Source organism: Oncorhynchus clarkii, chromosome 1 (genome assembly GCF_045791955.1).
Source record: "Oncorhynchus clarkii lewisi isolate Uvic-CL-2024 chromosome 1, UVic_Ocla_1.0, whole genome shotgun sequence".
Lineage (NCBI taxonomy): Eukaryota > Metazoa > Chordata > Actinopteri > Salmoniformes > Salmonidae > Oncorhynchus > Oncorhynchus clarkii.
The window spans coordinates 81,243,971-81,267,712 of NC_092147.1; the positions used below are offsets into that span (position 1 = coordinate 81,243,971).

The window sequence follows — 23,742 nt, forward strand, 5'->3', positions numbered from 1 at the left end:
CTTTCCCTTGATCCTGACTGGTCTCCCAGTCCCTGCCGCTGAAAAACATCCCCAAAGCATGATGCTGCCACCACCATGCATCACCGTAGGGATGGTGCAAGGTTTCCTCCAGACATGACGCTTGGTATTCAGGCCAAACAGTTCAATCTTGGTTTCATCAGACCAGAGAATCCAAGTTGGCTGTCATGTGCCTTTTACTGAGTGGCTTCCGTCTGGCCACTCTACCATTAAGGCCTGATTGGTGGAGTGCTGCAGAGATGGTTGTCCTTCTGGAAGGTTCTCCCATCTCCACAGAGTAATTCTGGAGCTCTGTCAGAGTGACTATTTGGTTCTTGGTCACCTCCCTGACCAAGGCCCTTCTCCCACGATTGCGCAGTTTGGCCGGGCGGCCAGCTCTAGGAAGAGTCTTAGTGGTTCCAAACTTCTTCATTTAAGAATGATTGATGTCACTGTGTTCTTGGAGACCTTCAATGCTGAAAAAAAAAATGGTACCCTTCCCCAATCTGTTTCTTTAACACAATTATGTCTCGAAGCGCTACAGACTATTCCTTCTACCTCATGGCTTGGTTTTTGCTTTGACAGGTGTGTGCTTTTCCAAATCATGTCCAATCAATTGAATTTACCACAGGTGGACTCCAATGGAGTTATAGAAACATCAAGGATGATCAATGGAAACTGGATGCCCCTGAGCTCAATTTAGAGTCTCATAGCAAAGGGTCTGAATACTTAAGTAAATAAGGCATGTTATTTATTTATTTTTGCTTTGTCATTATAGGGTATATTGTGTGTAGATTGACAAGGATAAAAAAAAATAATAATAATTTACAATACGTCTGTAACGTAACAAAATGTGGAAAAACTCAAGGGGTCTGAATACTTTGCGAATGCACTGTATTTGCAAGTTACTGCGCATGTACATGATGTATATCACACATTTGAAGCGTGTGTGTGTGTATATATGTGTCAAGATCTTAACCCCAGGAGGAGCGGTAGGTAGTGAAAACCCCTCAGAGCAGCGGTTCTAGATTGCTGTGGCTCTAGTTCAGTGACAGACAACAGTCCCTGGGTCCCATTATCTCTGTGCCAGGATGCCAACTCACCAACTCACACTAACACGATCACAGAAACGCACTCTCTCCCTCTCTCTGGGGAGAACTATACGTCTACCTTTACTGTTTTAACCATATGTGGCTAGGAGGGTTTGTAGCCAGAGAGAGAATGGAGAGCGAGGCCTGGCCCCATCAGGGTCTGTGTGTCCTACAAACAGCATGCACAAGTGCTTTATAAACATTCATAAGCATGCATAGAGAGATCATAGCGATTAAAGGGTGTGGAGTGGGGTACTTGTTTACAGAGCAGAAAGAGTTTGGAGGCGTGCCAGATGCGAGCAGTGAGTGTCATTTCATGCTGAACTATATTATTTGTTAGTTTTTTCTGGGTGGGTTTTCAGTTGAACACAGTACGTGTCGTGGTAATTTTGGCTAGCAAGAGATGGGAGGAGGAGATGGAGAACACAACACAACATGACAATGTTTTTGAACAAATGACTTCACACATACCCTTTACCCTGATCTAGCCTACTACAGTATGGACTATGGTGTCCCTTTTAGGACATTCTTCACCACAAGAGTGAACATGAACAAGACTGTCTGTGTACATTTTGTCAAAGAAAGGTGATTGTTAACACACACACACACACCACTACGCTGTCAGTTTGTTTTTGTGGTTCTGGAAATAAACGTTTTTGTTTTCATATGTCACATTCTACATTCCACCAGACAAAACATACAAAGACAGTCAAGTTGAATATCAATAGTGAGAAGGATGTCCTAATGGAACTCATACTTATGGTCACTGGTCCTCTAAAGTGAAAGACAACCCTATTTAGCAAGAACGTGATGAGCCGTGTTGACTTTGAATAGTAAATCAAACTTAATAACATATGGATACTTATATAAAATGTTTTTTTTTAAATAAACGAAAGCCACTTTTATTACTTGTATCCAGTTATTGTATCATGTTGCAAAGCACAAATGTAAATAGAGGAATGTGTAACACAAAGAAACGTTTTTCCTCGAAAGACTCACTTTGTGTTCAGACACATCTCAACCAAACCAAAACACCAAACACCATAAAACACAGCCAAGAGTTAATGAAATGATCCCTTTCACTGTTTACTGTAACCATAGAAAAGGTATTACCAGAACAGTCATTCCATTAAAATCAATGGGTCTGTGATGAGTGTTCCAGTTCAATTACAGTGGTCTAAGGGCCTTTTTTTTTACCATTCTAGTAATGCTGTGTCTATGACTGAAACACACCCTGTTGCTCATAATATTCTTGCTGAATAGGTTTCTGAGGACCTCAGTGTCAGTTTCCTTCGATAAGGCTACATTCAGGACTATGGCAAGACATCGCCACCTAGTGGCCAACTAGCAGTACAGCAATGAAGCGCGCAGTACAGTTAAAGCACTGTCTCGTAAAGCAGTTTTCTTTCACTCAGGGCACTGATGACAGCGAGTAAAAAGGCCCTGGCGACCATCTAGAATTGAAATGAATTACAGTGGGGCTGTGGGCGACAATATTTCAATTCTTAATGCTCTGGTGAACTCTGGGTAGTGGTACGATTGGAGCTGGGCAGAGTACCAGAGAACTGGGGAGCAGCGAGGGGGGCTAGAAGTACTGGGGGTGGGGAGGGGAACTAAAAGCAGTGAGGGGAGTGGAGGGTGAGGGGGTACAACCAGATTGTTTTGATTGAGTTTTGGAGACATTGCTTGCTGAGCTGAATCATTTCCAGAACTTCCCACAAGAACACTTTACGCTTTTCTGAAAATACAACAGTGTAAAAAATAGCCTCAGAGTGAGAAGATTAATTTGAATCTAAATGGTTTTATTTTTTTCTCTCCCCCCTCCTGTTGTCTCTCTTAAATCCATTAAATCCATGACTAGCATTACCAATTTCAATCTGCGTTTGACATTTCAGATTGTCACCACATTCCATTTTCAACTTACTCAATGCGTGTCATTAAAGAGAGGGTAAGGAGGACTCATGGAAAGCTGAAAACACAAGGCTTGGGTTTCTAAAAAAATATTGAGGCAAAAATGTCGAAGAGAGTTCATGCACTTCTCCTATAATAAAATCACACTCTGTCATACTAAGGGAGTCAGAGTCTAGCCCGGCAGACTATGAGCCTATGAGGAGACAGACTAGATAATCAGATGTAGGTGTGAGTTTGGGTTCTGCTGAATTCAGGTCTGGTCTGAGGCAGGACAGTGTAAAGATGAGAGGCGGGGAGAAGGATGCAAACGCTACACCGGTAACATGCAACATAGAATACTGCTGGCAGAGAAAGAGAAGAGACACTCGCACTGCACTCTGGGTAGGAGGGAACCCGTGTTTTTTTACTCACAGTAAATCACTACCAGAGGGTGGTTAAAGAAAGTAGTGGTGTTTCCCACCGGCAGCAGGGGAAGGAAATAACATCAACAACATGTCAATGGTCATAAAAACTTGGACAAAACAAACAACAACAGAAACAAAACAGAACTAACAGAAGACAAACATTCATTCTAGTAATGGAACTGTCATCTCTCTAAATGTGGCCCTCCTGTTGGTAATACAACAGAGACACAGAAACTAAAATAATCTAGAATAGAACTGTCTCGTTTCAGGTACAGTAAATCTATTGGACCAATGCCTGATTCACACTATAGGGCCAACCCAAGCCGTACAGTGCTGGCTCAGATATATATTTTCACATTGTCCATTCCAGCACGGTGGCAGAAACTGTGGCGGATGTGTAACCAGACCAGCCCAGTACAGCTCAGCTTGCCTCCGTTTGGCCTTATAGTGATAATCAGACAATACAGGTCTCTGGTTCTCTCTACCTGACAAACTACCAGGCCTTTAGTCTGAATAAGTGAGATGACACAGACAAAGTGTTTGTTTGGGCGTAGGCTGTTTACTGTAATTGTTGCTGACCTTTCTAGATGTATGGAGACTGCAGGAGGTGGAACTATTTAACATGTTGGGACAAGGGCCCATGTAGGTCAGGTAGTAATAAGGCCCTTAATGCTTTTCATTCAGCCTATTCAGGAAGTAGACTGAAAATACGACTTACTGTATATTATTTTCCTCAATGAGTTTACTTCCTGAATTGAAAAGAAATTGAGCCCAACCCTGGTAAACATTCTCTAATTCCCAGTCTGATCAAAAGTACAAGTTGAGAAAAAGGGTCATGTTCCATGTCATCCCCCGCTGGCAGAAGTTTATGGTAGTATGCCTGGACCATTACGGTGTTCTGATTCTGTATGGTTTGACCAATAGGGTATGTGGTTGTCTGACCCCATGAACCCTGAGCAGAGGAACGCCATTGGTTAATTTATTATTCCACCTGACTGAGGTCAATACCTCTGCCCATATTACAGAGTCGCTATGGTGACCTGACAGCCTCCCTCGTCTGCTCAGCTACTTCTGTCACTCAAACTCACTCCATCATTAGCACACTGACAACTCTCTCTCTCTCGGTCCCTTTCTGCCTCCAGACTTCAGTCCACTCTTCTAACTAGTTTTGTCATTATGATACATAACATGATCAGGTTACATATTTTAGTCATGAAATTAATAAATCAAACTAAATGTGTAGAATGTTGCCTGTACTTCTTTTGGATTTAATAAATAATATTATCATGCAGTGATTTTGGATTATACCACAATGAAGGTTGAGGAATTGTGATCACAGTTATTACACTTTCAAATGGGACTCAAGGTCATCACTGGGACAATTTCCATTTCAAAGTGTATAATAGCAAAACAATATAGTTATAGCTGTAAAATGATATTCCTATGAGAAACAGTGAGGGATATGACATCATTCATATAGCACATCCTAATCCTAATTCAGCGACAGTGGGAGGTGGGGGAGGGGTTGGGAGGAGAGGAGGGTCATAAGAGGGGTGAGTGATTGTGTTGTGGGCAGGGCGTGGGTGTACTCACGTCGTTTGCAGCCACACTTTTTGATCCGTTTGGGGTCTGTGATGTCATCGTGACAAGCTTTGCAGTAGAAAAATGCTCTGAGGGGAGAAAACGGCAGCATCGATATTTATCATCTCAGTTTGCAACTCACCTTGTGAGTTTGACCCATTTCACCAGGTTGACCTGTGAGTTGGCTTTTACCAGCTGGCTTTTACTTTTACCAATGACACCTTTATTTTTAACAAGATATTTAGAGAAGTTGAATGCCTAATCTCCTTTTAGCCACCAAGAGAATGAAAACCCAGGCAAGGCTTTTCCTGTGGCGTTTTTCTGTATTTTTCCGTGATGGTGGGATGATAGCCATTACCTCTTTACTTCTTTGGCATCACTGGCGATGAAGAACCCCAGAGTTCCTTCCTGCATCTTTACGTGGTTCCCCGGGTTGATGAGGATGCTGGGTAATGGGAGATAGATGACATCACACTCTTTAGAAGCTGTTATGGTCGTTAGAGTCACACTCACGCGCTAATCAAGAGGAATGGTACACACACATCATCAACCGTCTGGCTAGAGCTACAGTACAATGAACAGCGAGCTAGAGCAGCCTGATCGGATTGGTCAATGAAATCACAGCTTCTGCAGTCTCCAGTTGTTTAGTTTGGAGAGTAGTTATAATGGAAGTTTTGTAAATGCTCTACAGTCTAGGCTAGCAGGCGACTATGGAGGCTGTATAGTGTGCTGGAAAAACACCTTGTTTCCATGTTTTGCCACCTTCTCTGAGGTTAATCACACAGATCGACAGAATGCACAACAGCATGAGTTGGTTGGTCAATTTTAATTATTTTTCTTTTTCACCATGGTTCTGGAGTGGATGTATGGGCAGAGGTAGGAGTAGTGAAGGGGTGGTCAGAAATAATTAAAATTGTTATTGTTATGGAGTGGTTTCAGCCTCAGCAGTCAGTTAGATACTGTTACCTGGGTTATTACTGGACAGTGGAGTGTAACACTGCAGTTAGATACTGTTGCCTGGGTTATTACTGGACAGTGAGTGTTACACTACAGTTAGATACTGTTACCTTGGTTATTACTGGACAGTGGAGTATTACACTACAGTTAGATAGTGTTACCTGGGTTATTACTGGACAGTGAGTGTTACACTACAGTTAGATACTGTTGCCTGGGTTATTACTGGACAGTGAGTGTTACACTACAGTTAGATACTGTTACCTGGGTTATTACTGGACAGTGAGTGTTACACTACAGTTAGATACTGTTACCTGGGTTATTACTGGACAGTGGAGTATTACACTATAGTTAGATAGTGTTACCTGGGTTATTACTGGACAGTGAGTGTTACACTGCAGTTAGATACTGTTACCTGGGATATTACTGGACAGTGGAGTGTTACACTACAGTTAGATACTGTTACCTGGGTTAGTAATGGACAGTGGAATGCTAGGGAATGAACAGCCTCTCGGACGAACACTACAGAGGAATAGGAAATATCTGCTAAAGGCTTAAGTGTTGTTATATAGCGTATTATCATTTTGCTATAGTAACCTAGTATTGATATAGTAACCTAGTACTGCTATAGTAAACTAGTATTGATATAGTAACCTAGTATTGCTATAGTAAACTAGTATTGATATAGTAACCTAGTATTGCTATAGTAAACTAGTAGTGTTATAGTAACCTAGTATTGATATAGTAACCTAGTACTGCTATAGTAAACTAGTACTGCTATAGTAAACTAGTACTGCTATAGTAAACTAGTATTGCTATAGTAAACTAGTAGTGTTATAGTAAACTAGTATTGCTATAGTGAACTAGTATTGCTATAGTAAACTAGTAGTGTTATAGTAAACTAGTATTGATATAGTAAACTAGTAGTGTTATAGTAAACTAGTATTGATATAGTAACCTAGTACTGCTATAGTAAACTAGTATTGCTATAGTAAACTAGTATTGCTATAGTAAACTAGTACTGCTATAGTAAACTAGTATTGCTATAGTAAACTAGTATTGCTATAGTAAACTAGTATTGCTATAGTAACCTAGTATTGATATAGTAAATTAGTATTGCTATAGTAAACTAGTATTGCTATAGTAAACTAGTATTGCTATAGTAAACTAGTATTGCTATAGTAAACTAGTAGTGTTATAGTAAACTAGTATTGCTATAGTAACCTAGTATTGATATAGTAAACTAGTATTGCTATAGTAAACTAGTATTGCTATAGTAAACTAGTAGTGTTATAGTAAACTAGTATTGCTATAGTAAACTAGTACTGCTATAGTAAACTAGTACTGCTATAGTAAACTAGTATTGCTATAGTAAACTAGTAGTGTTATAGTAAACTTGTATTGCTATAGTAAACTAGTATTGCTATAGTAACCTAGTATTGATATAGTAAACTTGTATTGCTATAGTAAACTAGTAGTGTTATAGTAAACTAGTATTGCTATAGTAAACTAGTATTGCTATAGTAAACTAGTATTGCTATAGTAAACTAGTATTGCTATAGCAACCTAGTATTGATATAGTAAACTAGTATTGCTATAGTAAACTAGTATTGCTATAGTAAACTAGTATTGCTATAGTAAACTAGTAGTGTTATAGTAAACTAGTAGTGTTATAGTAAACTTGTATTGCTATAGTAAACTAGTAGTGTTATAGTAAACTAGTATTGCTATAGTAAACTAGTATTGCTATAGTAAACTAGTATTGCTATAGTAACCTAGTATTGATATAGTAAACTAGTATTGCTATAGTAAACTAGTATTGCTATAGTAACCTAGTATTGATATAGTAAACTAGTAGTGTTATAGTAAACTTGTATTGCTATAGTAACCTAGTACTGCTATAGTAAACTAGTACTGCTATAGTAAACTAGTACTGCTATAGTAAACTAGTATTGATATAGTAAACTAGTAGTGTTATAGTAAACTAGTATTGATATAGTAAACTAGTAGTGTTATAGTAAACTAGTATTGATATAGTAAACTAGTAGTGTTATAGTAAACTAGTATTGATATAGTAAACTAGTAGTGTTATAGTAAACTAGTATTGCTATAGTAAACTAGTACTGCTATAGTAAACTAGTATTGCTATAGTAAACTAGTATTGCTATAGTAAACTAGTAGTGTTATAGTAAACTAGTATTGCTATAGTAAACTAGTAGTGTTATAGTAAACTAGTATTGCTATAGTAAACTAGTATTGCTATAGTAAACTAGTATTGCTATAGTAAACTAGTATTGCTATAGTAACCTAGTATTGATATAGTAAACTAGTATTGCTATAGTAAACTAGTATTGCTATAGTAACCTAGTATTGATATAGTAAACTAGTATTGCTATAGTAAACTAGTAGTGTTATAGTAAACTAGTATTGCTATAGTAAACTAGTATTGCTATAGTAAACTTGTATTGAAATAGTAAACTAGTAGTGTTATAGTAAACTGGTATTGCTATAGTAAACTAGTAGTGTTATAGTAAACTAGTATTGCTATAGTAAACTAGTAGTGTTATAGTAAACTAGTATTGCTATAGTAAACTAGTAGTGTTATAGTAAACTAGTATTGCTATAGTAAACTAGTATTGCTATAGTAAACTAGTATTGCTATAGTAAACTAGTACTGCTATAGTAAACTAGTATTGCTATAGTAACCTAGTATTGATATAGTAAACTAGTATTGCTATAGTAAACTAGAATTGCTATAGTAACCTAGTATTTCTATAGTAAACTAGTATTGCTATAGTAAACTAGTATTGATATAGTAAACTAGTATTGCTATAGTAAACTAGTAGTGTTATAGTAAACTAGTATTGCTATAGTAAACTAGTAGTGTTATAGTAAACTAGTATTGCTATAGTAAACTAGTACTGCTATAGTAAACTAGTATTGCTATAGTAAACTAGTATTGCTATAGTAAACTAGTATTGCTATAGTAAACTAGTATTGCTATAGTAAACTAGTATTGCTATAGTAAACTTGTATTGCTATAGTAAACTAGTAGTGTTATAGTAAACTAGTACTGCTATAGTAAACTAGTAGTGTTATAGTAAACTAGTATTGCTATAGTAACCTAGTACTGCTATAGTAAACTAGTAGTGTTATAGTAAACTAGTATTGCTATAGTAAACTAGTAGTTATAGTAAACTAGTTTTGTTATACATAGTAAACGGGTACTGCTATAGTAAACTAGTATTGCTATAGTAACCTAGTATAGTATTGCTATATTAACCTAGTACTGCTATATTACATTTGTATTTCTATAGTAAACTAGTATTGCTATAGTAAACTAGTAGTGTTATAGTAAACTAGTGCTGCTATAGTAAACGAGTACTGTTACATTAACCTAGAAATCGCTATAGTAACCTAGTATTGCTATAGTAACCTAGTACTGCTATATTAACCAAGTATTGCTATAGTAAACTAGTATTACTATAGTAACCTAGTATTGCTATAGTAAACTAGCATTGTTATTGTGACGTAGTATTGCTATAGTAACCTAGTATTGCTTTAGTAAACTAGTATAGATATAGTAACCTAGTATTGCTATTGTAAAATAGTACTACTATAGTAACCTAGTATTGCTATAGTAACCTAGTATTGTTATAGTAAAATAATATTGCTACAGTGCTGCTTTAGTGTATTTCAACTAAGAAATGTGATATCAATTTATTTTAACATTATCCATGTCCATTTTGATTAATTAGGGAGAAGTATTTAATAACCAAGTAGCTGAGGGAAAATTCCCATCTAATGTTATCTAATGGATAAGTGATATTCATATTCAAAATTCTCTCTAACCCTCTAACCCCATAGATCCTTACTGTATCCTCAAACATACGTCTACAGTAAATATTGAAATATTGAAGATTTGAATGGTGCTTAGGTGTGTAGGGTGCCTGTACGGACTGGCTGTATCATTCCCCCTGAATTAGACTGAGGCGAGAGTGGACGACACACACACACACGCCCAGCTCATTAATGGTTGCCTGTGGGTAGGAATCATCAATGATGGGAGTACAGACTGAGAGACTGACAAACGGAACACACAGACCGACAGTCAGGGGACAACCCCCCTGGTCTCCGAGCCCAGACGAAGGGGAAAATACTAACACTTTACTAACTTAACTAATACTTTACAAATAGTTTACTTTACCAATACTTTACTTTACCAATAGTTTACTTTACAAATAGTTTACTTTTACCAATACTTTACTTTACCAATACTTTACTTTACCAATAGTTTACTTTACCAATAGTTTACTTTACCAATAGTTTACTTTACCAATAGTTTACTTTACCAATAGTTTACTTTACCAATAGTTTACTTTTACCAATACTTTACTTTACCAATAGTTTACTTTACCAATAGTTTACTTTACCAATAGTTTACTTTACCAATAGTTTACTTTACCAATAGTTTACTTTACCAATAGTTTACTTTACAAATAGTTTACTTTTACCAATACTTTACTTTACCAATACTTTACTTTCTGTTTACTTTGGCTTTACTTTCAATCCCTTTACTGTACTAAGGCTTTATTATACTTTCCTAAGGCATTAGTATAATTTACCAAGGATTTAATTTCCCAATCCTGTGTTTACTAATACTTTATTGTACTTTACTGAACGTTTATGCTCAACTATGACTTACTAATACCTGGTTGTACTTTATTTACCCTTTAATATACTACTACTTTATTTTACCTGACCCACTCTTTAGTTAACTGATCATTTACTGCATTTGGGACGGCAGGTAGCCTAGTGATGAGAGTGTTGGGCCAGTAACCGAAAGGTTGCTAGATCGAATCTGACAAGTTAAAAATCTGTCATTCTGCCCCTGAACAAGGCAGTTAACCCACTGTTCCTAGGCTGTCATTGTAAATAATAATTTGTTCTTAACTGACTTGGCTAATTAAATACAAAAATAAAATGTACGTTTTTAGTTTGTTGTACTAAACTGACACATTTGAAAAGACTTGTCTACACAAACAAGATGTGTAAAAAGTGCATGCAGGCTCAGAAAATAGCTGAGAGCAGCTGAAAACTATAGACTAATATGCAAATGATACAAATCTTTCCTCTGGGCTCTACGAACAACATATTTAAACAATAAGGGGGTGATTGGATCAATTATAAAGCTGTAATCAATAGCGACAGCAAAACAACATGATATTTTGCTAAACTTAAGTTTAGAGTTGCACTATTGAGCTTTACATCAGATTGAACGGCCCCCAGAGTAGAAAACAGGCTTCACGTTTCACATGCTAGAGAAAATAAAAAAATAAACTAAGCCACTACAAAAAAACACATTGCTGCCCAAATCTGAGATTTCACATAATTTACCAATTTCAGATCTAATAACAAAGAAACATAACAAAATGTAATTGTCCCCCAATTATGCATAGAGGCCCAAATTGTATGAAAACCTCATATTGTGAGCAACAAGGTAAGCATCACACATCCCATGTGATGGAGTGTTATAGCATGCCGTTAGCAAACAGCGTGAGTAGGACACTTGTAAAACACACAAGGCACCGCAGTACAGATAAAGAGACAGGTACGTAGATGCAGACTGTTGCAGTAACTTCTGTGCAGTTGGATTGTTTCGTAAACACCAAACTGACAGGAAGTGACCTCACTTGATAACATCTACTTGGAGACGCACAGGTATGGGGGAACAAGGTGAATGAGACACACACTACACAAGCGTACGCACACGCACACACACACACACACCAACGTATACATACACACATACTCTCACACACACAGGACAGATTATTCACACACACACACACACACACCAACGTATACATACACACATATACTCTCACACACACAGGACAGATTATTCACACACGGACACACACACAACAGTAAGAAAGGGATGAAATACAAGTATGAAGCAGCACCCATGGAAAACGTGGACTAAAATTGAGCAATTCCATTGGATAAATGTTAAGTTATCCAAAGTTACCGGACCCATGCCTTGACTAAGATATGACATGACATAACAAAATGCTGTTGGTATCATCAATAAAACATGAGTTTGTGTCAAACTCTGCTTGCTGCAATGACATATAATCGATCCATCGATTCCATAATATTACCAAAATGTGCAACAAATCAAAAATAATCTTATCCATCAATAAACCCTTCTGGGGTTCAGATATCAGCAATGTGTCTCTTGACTGATATGTGAGAGGAAAGGAAAAACTATACAAATGTGAAGTAGTGTTTTGATGATGAACATAACACTAAAACAAAGAAACACTGTGAAAAAATAATAAATCAGTCACGTTCACACAATTACGACTAACTGAAAACACTGAAAAAGAACTGAAGTGAGCGAGAAATTAAGCAGAACGACTGACAACGGGAGAGACGGAAAGAAACTGAAAACAGGAGGTAGAAATGGAGGAAAGGGTGTTAGCCTGGGCACATCGACAACATCACAGACAAATCAACAAGTAAACAAACGAGTCAAATTCAACTATCCTCTTTCTGCCTGCAAAGAAGTTAGTGCATTAGGCACAAGGAAGACAATCAAAAATAGAGTGAGAAATTGGCCCATTTTCAGATAGGGTTTGGGAAAGTATCCTTAGGAACCTAAACCCATAGTCAGCAGCTCTAAAGTGGTGGAGTGGGGTGGAAGTTTGGAGGGAAAGATAAGGAAGAGGGCATACCGCTTTCTGCTTCTGCAAACAACAAGAAAACAACCCCAAATCAAACAGTTGTTATTAACATAAAAGGAGAGATGAAAAATGATATTATGAGTCTGAGTGGACAAAACATTAGGAACATCTTCATTATATTGCCCTCAGGACAGCCTCAATTCAGTGTGGGACTCTGTTGGAACATTTGGGGTGGGTTTGATTTGGTAAGGGATCTGTGTATGTTTTGCCCTCTACCTGTTCTGTCTGTGTTATTTGTGTAATAATTTTAAAAAATGTTGAAAAAGCAAATAGTCTCAATTCGTCAGAGCATGGACTCCACAAGGTGTCAAAAACATTCCACAGGGATGCTGGCTCATATTGACTCCAATGCATCACACTGTTCTGTGAACTTGGATGGATGTCCTTTGGGTGGTGGACCATTCTTGATAAACACGGGAAACTGTTAAGTGTGAAAAACCCAGCAGCGTTGCAGTTCTTGACACACTCAAACCGGTGTGCATGGCACCTACTACCATACCCCGTTCGAAGGAACTTTTGTCTTGCCCATTCACCCTCTGAATGGCACGCACACAATCCATGTCTCAAGGCTTAAAAATCCTTCTTTAACCTGTCTCCTCCCCTTCATCTACACTGATTGAAGTGGATTTAAAAAGTGACATCAATAAGGGATCATAGCTTTTATCTGGACTCACCTGGGCAGTCTGTCATGGAAAGAACAGGTGTTCCTAATGTTTTGTACACTCAGTGTGTGTCTCAATTTGCTGTCTGTCTACCTTATGATGGGAAAAGGAAAGTACTTGCTGTAGCACTCAGAGAAAAAGATGAAGACCTTCAGATCACTTTAGTAAACTTGGAGGTACTTAGATCTAATCTCAAGAGCTGATTTTATTACACAGACTGCATCTATGAATTCATTTAGTTTTTACTATCAGAGAGATACGCAGTTTAGATGGCACTGAGAATGGTTTTACTATCAGAGAGATATGCAGTTTAGATGGCACTGAGAATGGTTTTACTATCAGAGAGATATGCAGTTTAGATGGCACTGAGAATGGTTTTACTATCAGAGAGATATGCAGTTTAGATGGCACTGAGAATGGTTTTACTATCATAGAGATATGCAGTTTAGATGGCACTGAGAATGGTTTTACTATCAGAGAGATATGCAGTTTAGATGGCACTGAGAATGGTTTAACTATCAGAGAGATATGCAGTTTAGATGGCACTGAGAATGGTTTTACTATCAGAGAGATATGCAGTTTAGATGGCACTGAGAATGGTTTTACTATCAGAGAGATATGCAGTTTAGATGGCACTGAGAATGGTTTTACTATCAGAGAGATATGCAGTTTAGATGGCACTGAGAATGGTGGCACTATGACACCGTAGTGGAGAAAATCCTGGCATGAGCAAAAGAAAAGCATACCATGTCTAGGTGCAAGCACACAACAAAAACACTGAGCAAAAGTTTAAAAATTCAAGTTTAAAATATGACATAATTACAAGGTGGTTAGACATTACTTTGTCTGGACTATTTATCGTGATTTCATTATGTACTAAAAACTCCACAACTCAACTCTACTATAAATGCATTATTTTCAGTTGAATGTTGTCAGTGTAAAATAAAAGGTCCACAGTGCTGATGGTGTTGGGGTGGGTGGGATTTGGTAATGTATGGTTAGTGACTACTTCATGTTTATAGTTCATAGTAATATAAATGGCATTAATGGTTAGCATGGCTCAACACAGAGACAACTATTTACAGATAAATCTTGAACAACATCCTAGATTTTGAAAAAGTTCAGGGATATTATAGACAGAGGTCCAGTAGTCCTGTACAACACAGAGAGAAACACAGAGACACTAACCTGCTCTCTCCCAGCTCCGACTTGTTCTCGATGGCGATAAGCAACAGCTTCAGCTTCACGTAGCACAGCCTGACACACACACACAGAGGATTGTAAGGGAATGCTATGTCTCCTTTAGGCTATATATAACTACCATTTTAACATGACCAATACTATCAATTTAAAATGTATATTTTATTATTTATTTAATATACTCATGTACTATTAATGTTGGTACCATCTAATGTTCAGTAGTTGTAGCAGTACAAGGGACAGAGCAGCAGTAGTAAAGGAGAACAGCAACATGTAGCCGAGAGAGTTACCCGTACTGTACCGGGCAGAGGACCATGCTGTCTCATACTTACTCGCAGACTGCTGGGAAGGAGAGCCCCACAAAGGCACTGGACAGATACTCTGTGTACATCTCATTAGCTACCCCTTCTAAATAGTACTTCTGCCATGTGTCCTCTTCAATCTGAGAAGCAACAAGTAGAAAATACATATGTATAAATACATATATAAATACATATACAGATGAAAAATGTGCATAGTACCTTAAGCCCATTATAAACCCTTCTTAAGGCCTTTATAAATCCTTCTTAACCTCTCTAGGGTAGGGGGCAGCATTCTGAATTTTGGATGAAAAGCGTGCCCAAATTAAACCACCTACTGCTCGGGCCCAGAATATAGGATATGCAGATTTGGACAGAAAACACTTTAAAGTTTCCAAAACTGTTTAAATAGTGTCTGTGAGTATAACAGAACTGATTTGGCAGGCGAACACCTGAGAAAAATCCATTCAGGATGTATTTTGTTTTTGTAGTTTTCTATTCAATGCCATTACAGTATCCATTGACTTAGGACTCAATTTGCAGTTCCTATGCCTTCCACTAGATGTCAACAGTCTTTAGAAATTGTTTCAGGCTTATATTCTTAGAAATTCAGTCTAAATGAGTGGACCCTTACGTGTCACAGAGCTTTTTCCTGCGCAACCCGAGAGGGTGCATTTCTTGTTTACCTTTTATATTGACAACGTAATTGTCCGGTTGAAATATTATAGATAATTTAGGCTAAAAACAACCTGAGGATTGAATATAAACATCGTTTGACATGTTTCTATGAACTTTACGGATACAATTTAGATTTTTTTGTCTGCCTGTTTTGACTGCGTTTGAGCCTGTGGATTGCTGAAGGAAACGCGCAAACAAAACTGAGGTTTTTGGATATAAAGAGACTTTATCGAACAAAAGGAACATTTATTGAGTAAATGAATGTCTTCTGAGTGCCACCATATGAAGATCATCAAAGGTAAGGGATTCATTCTATCTCTATTTTTGAGTTTTGTAACGCTTCTGCTTGGCTGGTTACTGTTTGTAATAATTTGTCAACTGGGCTATGTTCTGGGCTAGGTATGTTCTGGGCTAGGTATGCTTTCGCCGAAAAGCATTTTATAAATCTGACATCGTGGTTGGATTAACAAGAAGTTAATCTTTAAACCTATGTTTTGTTTTCTGAATTTTTATAATGAGCATTTCTGTATTTGAATTTGGCACTCTGCAATCTCACTGGATGTTGGCCAGATGGGACGCTAGCGTCCCACATACCCTAGAGAGGTTAAGGCCTTTATAAACACTTCTTAAAACTTCTTAAGGCTAGGGGGCAGTATCCTGAATTTCCGCCTGACTAACGTACCCAAAGTAAACTGCCTGTTACTCAGGCCAAGAAGCCAGGATATGAATAAATTGGTAGCATTGGATAGAAAAAAACTGTTTCTAAAACTGTTAAAATAATGTCTGAAACTATAACAGAATTGATATGGCAGGCTCTTATTATGGAAACCTACTGCATTAAAGTATGTTCGTCACCCAAATTGCAATTCCTATGGCTTCCACTAGATGTCAACAGTCTTTATTCAAGGTTTCAGGCTTCTTTTTTGAAAAACAAACAAGTATTTGGAGTTTTTGTTAGGCGAGCACCTGGACCAAATCAGTCTTTCGGCGCGTTTAAGAATTTTCCTTTTCTATTGAACATAGTACTTTCTGTGTGAAATATTATAGTTTATTTACATTTTAGACTACCTGACGATTAAATAGAAACGTTGTTTGACTTGATTGGACTAAATTTACAGGTAGCTTTTTGGACTCCTTTGTCTGCATGTTGAACGAGTGGATTACTGAAATCAATGGCGCAAACTAAACAGACTTTTTGGGATATAAAGAAGTATTTTATCGAACAAAATGACAATTCATGTTGTAGTTAGGACCCTTGGGATTGCAAACAGGGGAAGATCTTCAAAGGTAAGTGATTTATTTAATCACTATTTGTGATTTTGTGAAGCCTGTGCTGGTTGAAAAATATGTTGACGTGGGGGCGCTGTCCTCAGATAATCGCATGGTATGCTTTCGCCGTAAAGCCTTTTTGAAATCTGACAACACAGTTGGATTAACAAGAAGTGAAGCTTTTAAATGATATAAGACCTTGAACTTGTATGTTCATGAATGTTTAATATTCCGAATATTTATTTGAAATCGCACCCTCCAATTTCACCGGATGTTTTCAGCTTCTATCCCGCTAGCGGGACACCTAGCCCAAAGATTCATTTTAAGGCCTTTATAAACCCTTCTTAAGGCCTTTATAAACCCTTCTTAAGCCCTTTATAAACCCTTCTTAAGGCCTTTATAAGCTCCTATGGGTTTCCTCTCAGTCCCATCCTCATTAGAAGTCTCACAGCGATGGAGGAGACCCTTCGATGAACCGCAGACACACTCAGATCCGGACCCATTATAAAACATTACGCATCTCTCTATCATACCGCTCCTGACAGCTATAGAGTCTTTAATATGGGACTCAGAACACACTTCGTCCATAACTAACACACTTCCTCCATAACTAACACACTGGGGTAAAAGAAATTGGTCAGGCATCTTTAGGGGAACACTAACCGAGGGGGACCTTGTCATTTGATCCTGCGGAGATGGCATCTATTATTGTGTGTGTATGTGGCACCCTATTCCCTATATAGAGCTATGGGCCATGGTCAAAAGTAATGCACTAAGTAGGCAATAGGGTGCCAAATAAGCACCCTCTGTAATGACCTAGTAAGAGCTGTGCTGAAAAATGTCTGTCAGACATCTCTTCACCTCGTTAACAGGCCTCACAATAATATGTCCTCAAGTGCAACCCAACATGCACTATAAGCATTCTGTTTATAGCAGCCTTTCTTAAACTATGGGTAGTGACCCATAGTGGAGTACATTTATAATGATTTCATTAACTACTGGAATTGATTTTGTCCAAGTGCAACTGCACTCTCTGTTCAGTGCGCACTCTGCTTAGCAGCTGCGTAGAGACTCAGTTTGGCAGCAACGCGAGTGGGTGGAAGATGCCAGTGTGCTTCAAGGTTAACCGGATCTTTTTTCGGCAGTTTTCTCGAAGATCACTACGCGACCCACACGCTGCACTGCTGAACAACCAGATGATGCTCTGTCAGCCACTGGCTTGTAATTCCCACTCGCCATCACTCACTGCTGTCATCGAATGGATTCAAGCTAGCCTCAAGTTCTGACTGAGTTCCATTGTCATGAAACGCAAATACAGCGATGAGTTTCTCTCGCTTGGTTTAATACAAACTTTGAGAAACAACGAGGAGATCCCACAATGTGTTTTGTGCAGGGAAGTGCTTAGTAATGAGTTTCAAAACAAACAAATGAAAACGGCAGGCCCTGACCAAACATTCACAACATGACGGTAAAACCAAGGAGTTCTTTCAGAACAGGGCAGAATGCTTCAGGAAACAGTGCTTCAGGAAACAGTGCTTCAGGGAACAGTGCTTCAACAGTGGAAAGTAAGTTAACTAGCCAGGCATTTTTGTCATTTTATAACAGCAATAAGCAGCAATAAGGGAGTAACTTGTACCATCTCTCATAGCAGTCGATGTGAATTTCTCTTTCAAACAATCCCCTTGTATACAGCCAATAGCTAACGTTAGCCAATGCAAGCTATCTAGCTACTGATGCAACCCTAAGTAACAGTACAGATGAACATGGAAAAAAACTATTTGCTGTTACAATACAAGCAATCATTTTAATTCTGAACTGGAATACACTGATTGACGCAATATGCTTTTTGAAGCTGAGAAACTCAGTGAGAAAGCAGAAGATATTCTGATCCAGTTTGGTACCACATACCTGTGCGAGTCAGGGTTCTCAACTGTCAAAAACTGACCCCAGAATTGACATGCTTGTTTAAAACTTCAACCAGTCACACACCTCTCATTAGGACTGTGTGTGTGTGTGTTTTCTGGTCTACATCTGTGTGATGTGATCAATCAAGTTTATTCCAATTCAGAATCAAATCTATTTATTGGATTTTAACAGCAACAGTTCCAACCAGGACAGATATATGAGTGTTTTTAATGGGGAAAAATAAACATTTATATGGGTATTTCATTTAATTGTTATTTGTCTATATTGCATTTATTAATGGGCATAATGGCAATGAAATGTACCTATATTTAAGTATAAACATGTTTTCATAAGCTTGGGTCCCAGGAAAACACAGAATTTCTCATTTGGGTCCCAGGCTGAAAAAGTTTAAGAACCCCTGGTTTATAGCATTCCATTTATAGCATTCTGTTTATAGCCTTCTGTTTATAGCCTTCTGTTTATAGCCTAGCATTTTGTTTATAGCATTCTGTTTATAGCATTCTGTTTATAGCCTTCTGTTTATAGCATTCTGTTTATAGCATTCTGTTTATAGCATTCTGTTTATAGCCAACGGTTTATATGCTTCTGTTTATAGCCTTCTGTTTATAGCCTTCTGTTTATAGCCTTCTGTTTATAGCCTTCTGTTTATAGCATTCCATTTATAGCCTTCTGTTTATAGCCTTCTGTTTATAGCCTTCTGTTTATAGCATTCTGTTTATAGCCTTCTGTTTATAGCCTTCTGTTTATAGCCAACGGTTTATAGGCTTCTGTTTATAGCCTTCTGTTTATAGCCTTCTGTTTATAGCATTCTGTTTATAGCATTCTGTTTATAGCATTCTGTTTATAGCCTTCTGTTTATAGCCTTCTGTTTATAGCATTCTGTTTATAGCATTCTGTTTATAGCATTCTGTTTATAGCCTTCTGTTTATAGTCTTCTGTTTATAGCCTTCTGTTTATAGCATTCTGTTTATAGCATTCTGTTTATAGCCTTCTGTTTATAGCCTTCTGTTTATAGCCTTCTGTTTATAGCATTTTGTTTATAGCATTCTGTTTATAGCATTCTGTTTATAGCCTTCTGTTTATAGCATTCTGTTTATAGCCTTCTGTTTATAGCATTCTGTTTATAGCCTTCTGTTTATAGCCTTCGGTTTATAGCCTTCTGTTTATAGCCTTCGGTTTATAGCCTTCTGTTTATAGCCTTCTGTTTATAGCATTCTGTTTATAGCCTTCTGTTTATAGCATTCTGTTTATAGCCTTCTGTTTATAGCATTCTGTTTATAGCCTTCTGTTTATAGCCTTCTGTTTATAGCCTTCTGTTTATAGCCTTCTGTTTATAGCCTTCTGTTTATAGCCTTCTGTTTATAGCATTTTGTTTATAGCATTCTGTTTATAGCATTCTGTTTATAGCCTTCTGTTTATAGCATTCTGTTTATAGCCTTCTGTTTATAGTCTTCTGTTTATAGCCTTCTGTTTATAGCCTTCTGTTTATAGCCTTCTGTTTATAGCCTTCTGTTTATAGCATTCTGTTTATAGCATTCTGTTTATAGCCTTCTGTTTATAGCCTTCTGTTTATAGCATTCTGTTTATAGCATTCTGTTTATAGCATTCTGTTTATAGCCTTCTGTTTATAGCCTTCTGTTTATAGCCAACGGTTTATAGGCTTCTGTTTATAGCCTTCTGTTTATAGCATTCTGTTTATAGCATTCTGTTTATAGCCAACGGTTTATAGCATTCTGTTTATAGCCTTCTGTTTATAGCCTTCTGTTTATAGCATTCTGTTTATAGCCTTCTGTTTATAGCATTCTGTTTATAGCCAACGGTTTATAGGCTTCTGTTTATAGCCTTCTGTTTATAGCATTCTGTTTATAGCCTTCTGTTTATAGCCTTCTGTTTATAGCATTCTGTTTATAGCATTCTGTTTATAGCATTCTGTTTATAGCATTCTGTTAATAGCATTCTGCTTATAGCCTTCTGTTTATAGCCAACGGTTTATAGGCTTCTGTTTATAGCCTTCTGTTTATAGCCTTCTGTTTATAGCATTCTGTTTATAGCATTCTGTTTATAGCCAACGGTTTATATGCTTCTGTTTATAGCCTTCTGTTTATAGCCTTCTGTTTATAGCCTTCTGTTTATAGCATTCCGTTTATAGCCTTCTGTTTATAGCATTCTGTTTATAGCATTCTGTTTATAGCCTTCTGTTTATAGCCTTCTGTTTATAGCCTTCTGTTTATAGCATTCTGTTTATAGCCTTCTGTTTATAGCATTCTGTTTATAGCCTTCTGTTTATAGCCTTCTGTTTATAGCCTTCTGTTTATAGCCTTCTGTTTATAGCCTTCTGTTTATAGCCTTCTGTTTATAGCATTCTGTTTATAGCATTCTGTTTATAGCCTTCTGTTTATAGCATTCTGTTTATAGCATTCTGTTTATAGCCTTCTGTTTATAGCATTCTGTTTATAGCCTTCTGTTTATAGTCTTCTGTTTATAGCCTTCTGTTTATAGCCTTCTGTTTATAGCATTCTGTTTATAGCATTCTGTTTATAGCCTTCTGTTTATAGCCTTCTGTTTATAGCCTTCTGTTTATAGCATTTTGTTTATAGCATTCTGTTTATAGCATTCTGTTTATAGCCTTCTGTTTATAGCCTTCTGTTTATAGCATTCTGTTTATAGCCTTCTGTTTATAGCCTTCTGTTTATAGCCTTCTGTTTATAGCCTTCTGTTTATAGCATTCTGTTTATAGCCTTCTGTTTATAGCATTCTGTTTATAGCCTTCTGTTTATAGCATTCTGTTTATAGCATTCTGTTTATAGCCTTCTGTTTATAGCCTTCTGTTTATAGCCTTCTGTTTATAGCCTTCTGTTTATAGCATTCTGTTTATAGCATTCTGTTTATAGCCTTCTGTTTATAGCCTTCTGTTTATAGCCTTCTGTTTATAGCCTTCTGTTTATAGCCTTCTGTTTATAGCATTCTGTTTATAGCCTTCTGTTTATAGCATTCTGTTTATAGCCTTCTGTTTATAGCCTTCTGTTTATAGCCTTCTGTTTATAGCATTCTGTTTATAGCATTCTATTTATAGCCTTCTGTTTATAGCATTCTGTTTATAGCATTCTGTTTATAGCCTTCTGTTTATAGCATTCTGTTTATAGCCTTCTGTTTATAGCATTCTGTTTATAGCATTCTGTTTATAGCATTCTGTTTATAGCATTATGTCTCAATATTCATATGTTTATGGAGGTCTCTCTAAGACATGCTGACAGAATCAGAACAACGATTTTAATTAGGCCATTCAAAATGGATCCTAATATAATTTACTACAGTTTCATGTTCTTCGGTCATTCATTTTGACATGGACTTTCAGTTGCCAAAGATCTGTATAAACTTTTCCATGTGTATTCATTCTGCTATAAAACAACGTATGGTTTGAATTGAACATTTTTGTGGAAAAACGACAGTGAAAGGAAGGGGCCTACTGACTTGGTCCCAGTATATCAGGTACAAGGTGCCTCACCAGACTTGGCCTAGCATTAGTTCTGACTGACTAGGGCTCAATAGCTTAACAACTCACCAAATAATTGTAGGAGTAATAATACTGTGTCTTAGTTTCCTCTTCTCATGAGCAGTGATTCCTCCCTTCTTTGTCAGATGTTCTAGACTTGTGTAGGCATGCTACATTATAACCACTGAGCTGCCATAGACGATGACGGGTGAGTTTCCTGAAAGCTTTGCAGATGTCACAGATGATGAGAGCCTGGCTCAACGTTTTAAATCCCTCTATAGCGTGGTCAATGCCTTTTCATTCACAGCTTAGATAACCGACTATAGTTTGGCGTCAATGTTCCATCTATTTATATGTCTTACTCTATGTTTTCAGGATGGGAATATGGCCAGCAGATGTCTCTTCTCCATCCAGACCTCGTCAGCCCACCCATTATAAACTCCTCCATCAGCTTTATGACATGAAGACCAGCTCTTTCAAAGCAGGGTGCCAAGAATCCTACAGATACATAGGATAAACCAGACTGACTGAAAGACCATTCTGGCTGAAAAGACTCCCTCAGAGATGTTTCACTCAGCAGACCGGAGCTCAGTACTCCTGTGGAATCACATATCTATCCCATAATGAGTAATGGGAAAGTAACCAGTTTCATAGTCCCGCTGAAGGAATGTTTCCATGATAAATGTATCGAGAAGAGATTGTTTCAACGTTTCATCAATTAAAGAACACATTGTGAAAAGGTTGTGGTAATGTTAGTTACCCTACTGACATTGTGTCAACGTTAACTCAATGAAAGAGAACAGTGTTATTAATAGGCTGTGTTAAGGTTATCTCTGTGAAAGAGATCATTGTGTAAAGGTTGTGTTAATGTTGTGTCAATGTTACCTCGATGAAGGACCTCATGGAGAAGAGGTTGGCCAGCATGGTGGAGAGGCCCTGGGCCAGACAGCTCTGAGCTATGAAGCCAGCCTTCAGCTCTGCTAGACAGATAGCATCATCCCCCTCCTTCCAGTTCCAGCTAGGAATGTTGAGCAGGTGAGCCTACACACACACACACACACACATGTTTGAACCATGGTTATTATTATGTGCATCGTTGCAGAGTAGGAGTGATGTGCTGACCCACCTTGTTATGGTATTGTAACATCTGAGTGATAATTCGTATCTTGGGGGAATAGTTCTTGATAGAGATGACCCTACAAATTCAAAACATTTTTAACATATACAGTATACACAGTCCTTTCTCCAGATTTTCATCATCATCATCATCATCATTATTACCTCATGATGTTGGAGGCGTCTTCAGCATCAGGATCTGGACAGTACTTATTAGCCAGAATCAGACAGGCGTCTGCTGACTCAATCTATACAGGGAACGATGACGGGTTACAGATAGAGAATACACACCAAAAACCCTCTCACCTTCAAATATTACACCGTTTCAACCCTGGATTCATCTTCCTCAGGTCAAATATTACACCGTTTCAACCCTGGATTCATCTTCCTCAGGTCAAATATTACACCGTTT

The 23,742-nt window shown here is 37.6% G+C and overlaps 1 protein-coding gene across 3 annotated transcripts in view; it reads right to left on the bottom strand.

Moving 5' to 3' along the window:
- LOC139413123 (calcium-activated potassium channel subunit alpha-1a-like) overlaps positions 1-23,742 on the bottom strand; it is a 309,221-nt gene that overhangs the window by 58,553 nt on the left and 226,926 nt on the right. For all 3 annotated transcript variants that reach the window (XM_071160220.1, XM_071160212.1, XM_071160204.1), the window contains exons 12-18: positions 23,496-23,578; positions 23,341-23,410; positions 23,100-23,255; positions 14,882-14,991; positions 14,538-14,606; positions 5,343-5,429; positions 4,997-5,073 (exon numbers count right to left, since the gene is read on the bottom strand). In XM_071160220.1, coding sequence (XP_071016321.1) covers positions 4,997-5,073; positions 5,343-5,429; positions 14,538-14,606; positions 14,882-14,991; positions 23,100-23,255; positions 23,341-23,410; positions 23,496-23,578 — 652 coding nt within the window. The remainder of the gene's footprint in view (positions 1-4,996; positions 5,074-5,342; positions 5,430-14,537; positions 14,607-14,881; positions 14,992-23,099; positions 23,256-23,340; positions 23,411-23,495; positions 23,579-23,742) is intronic.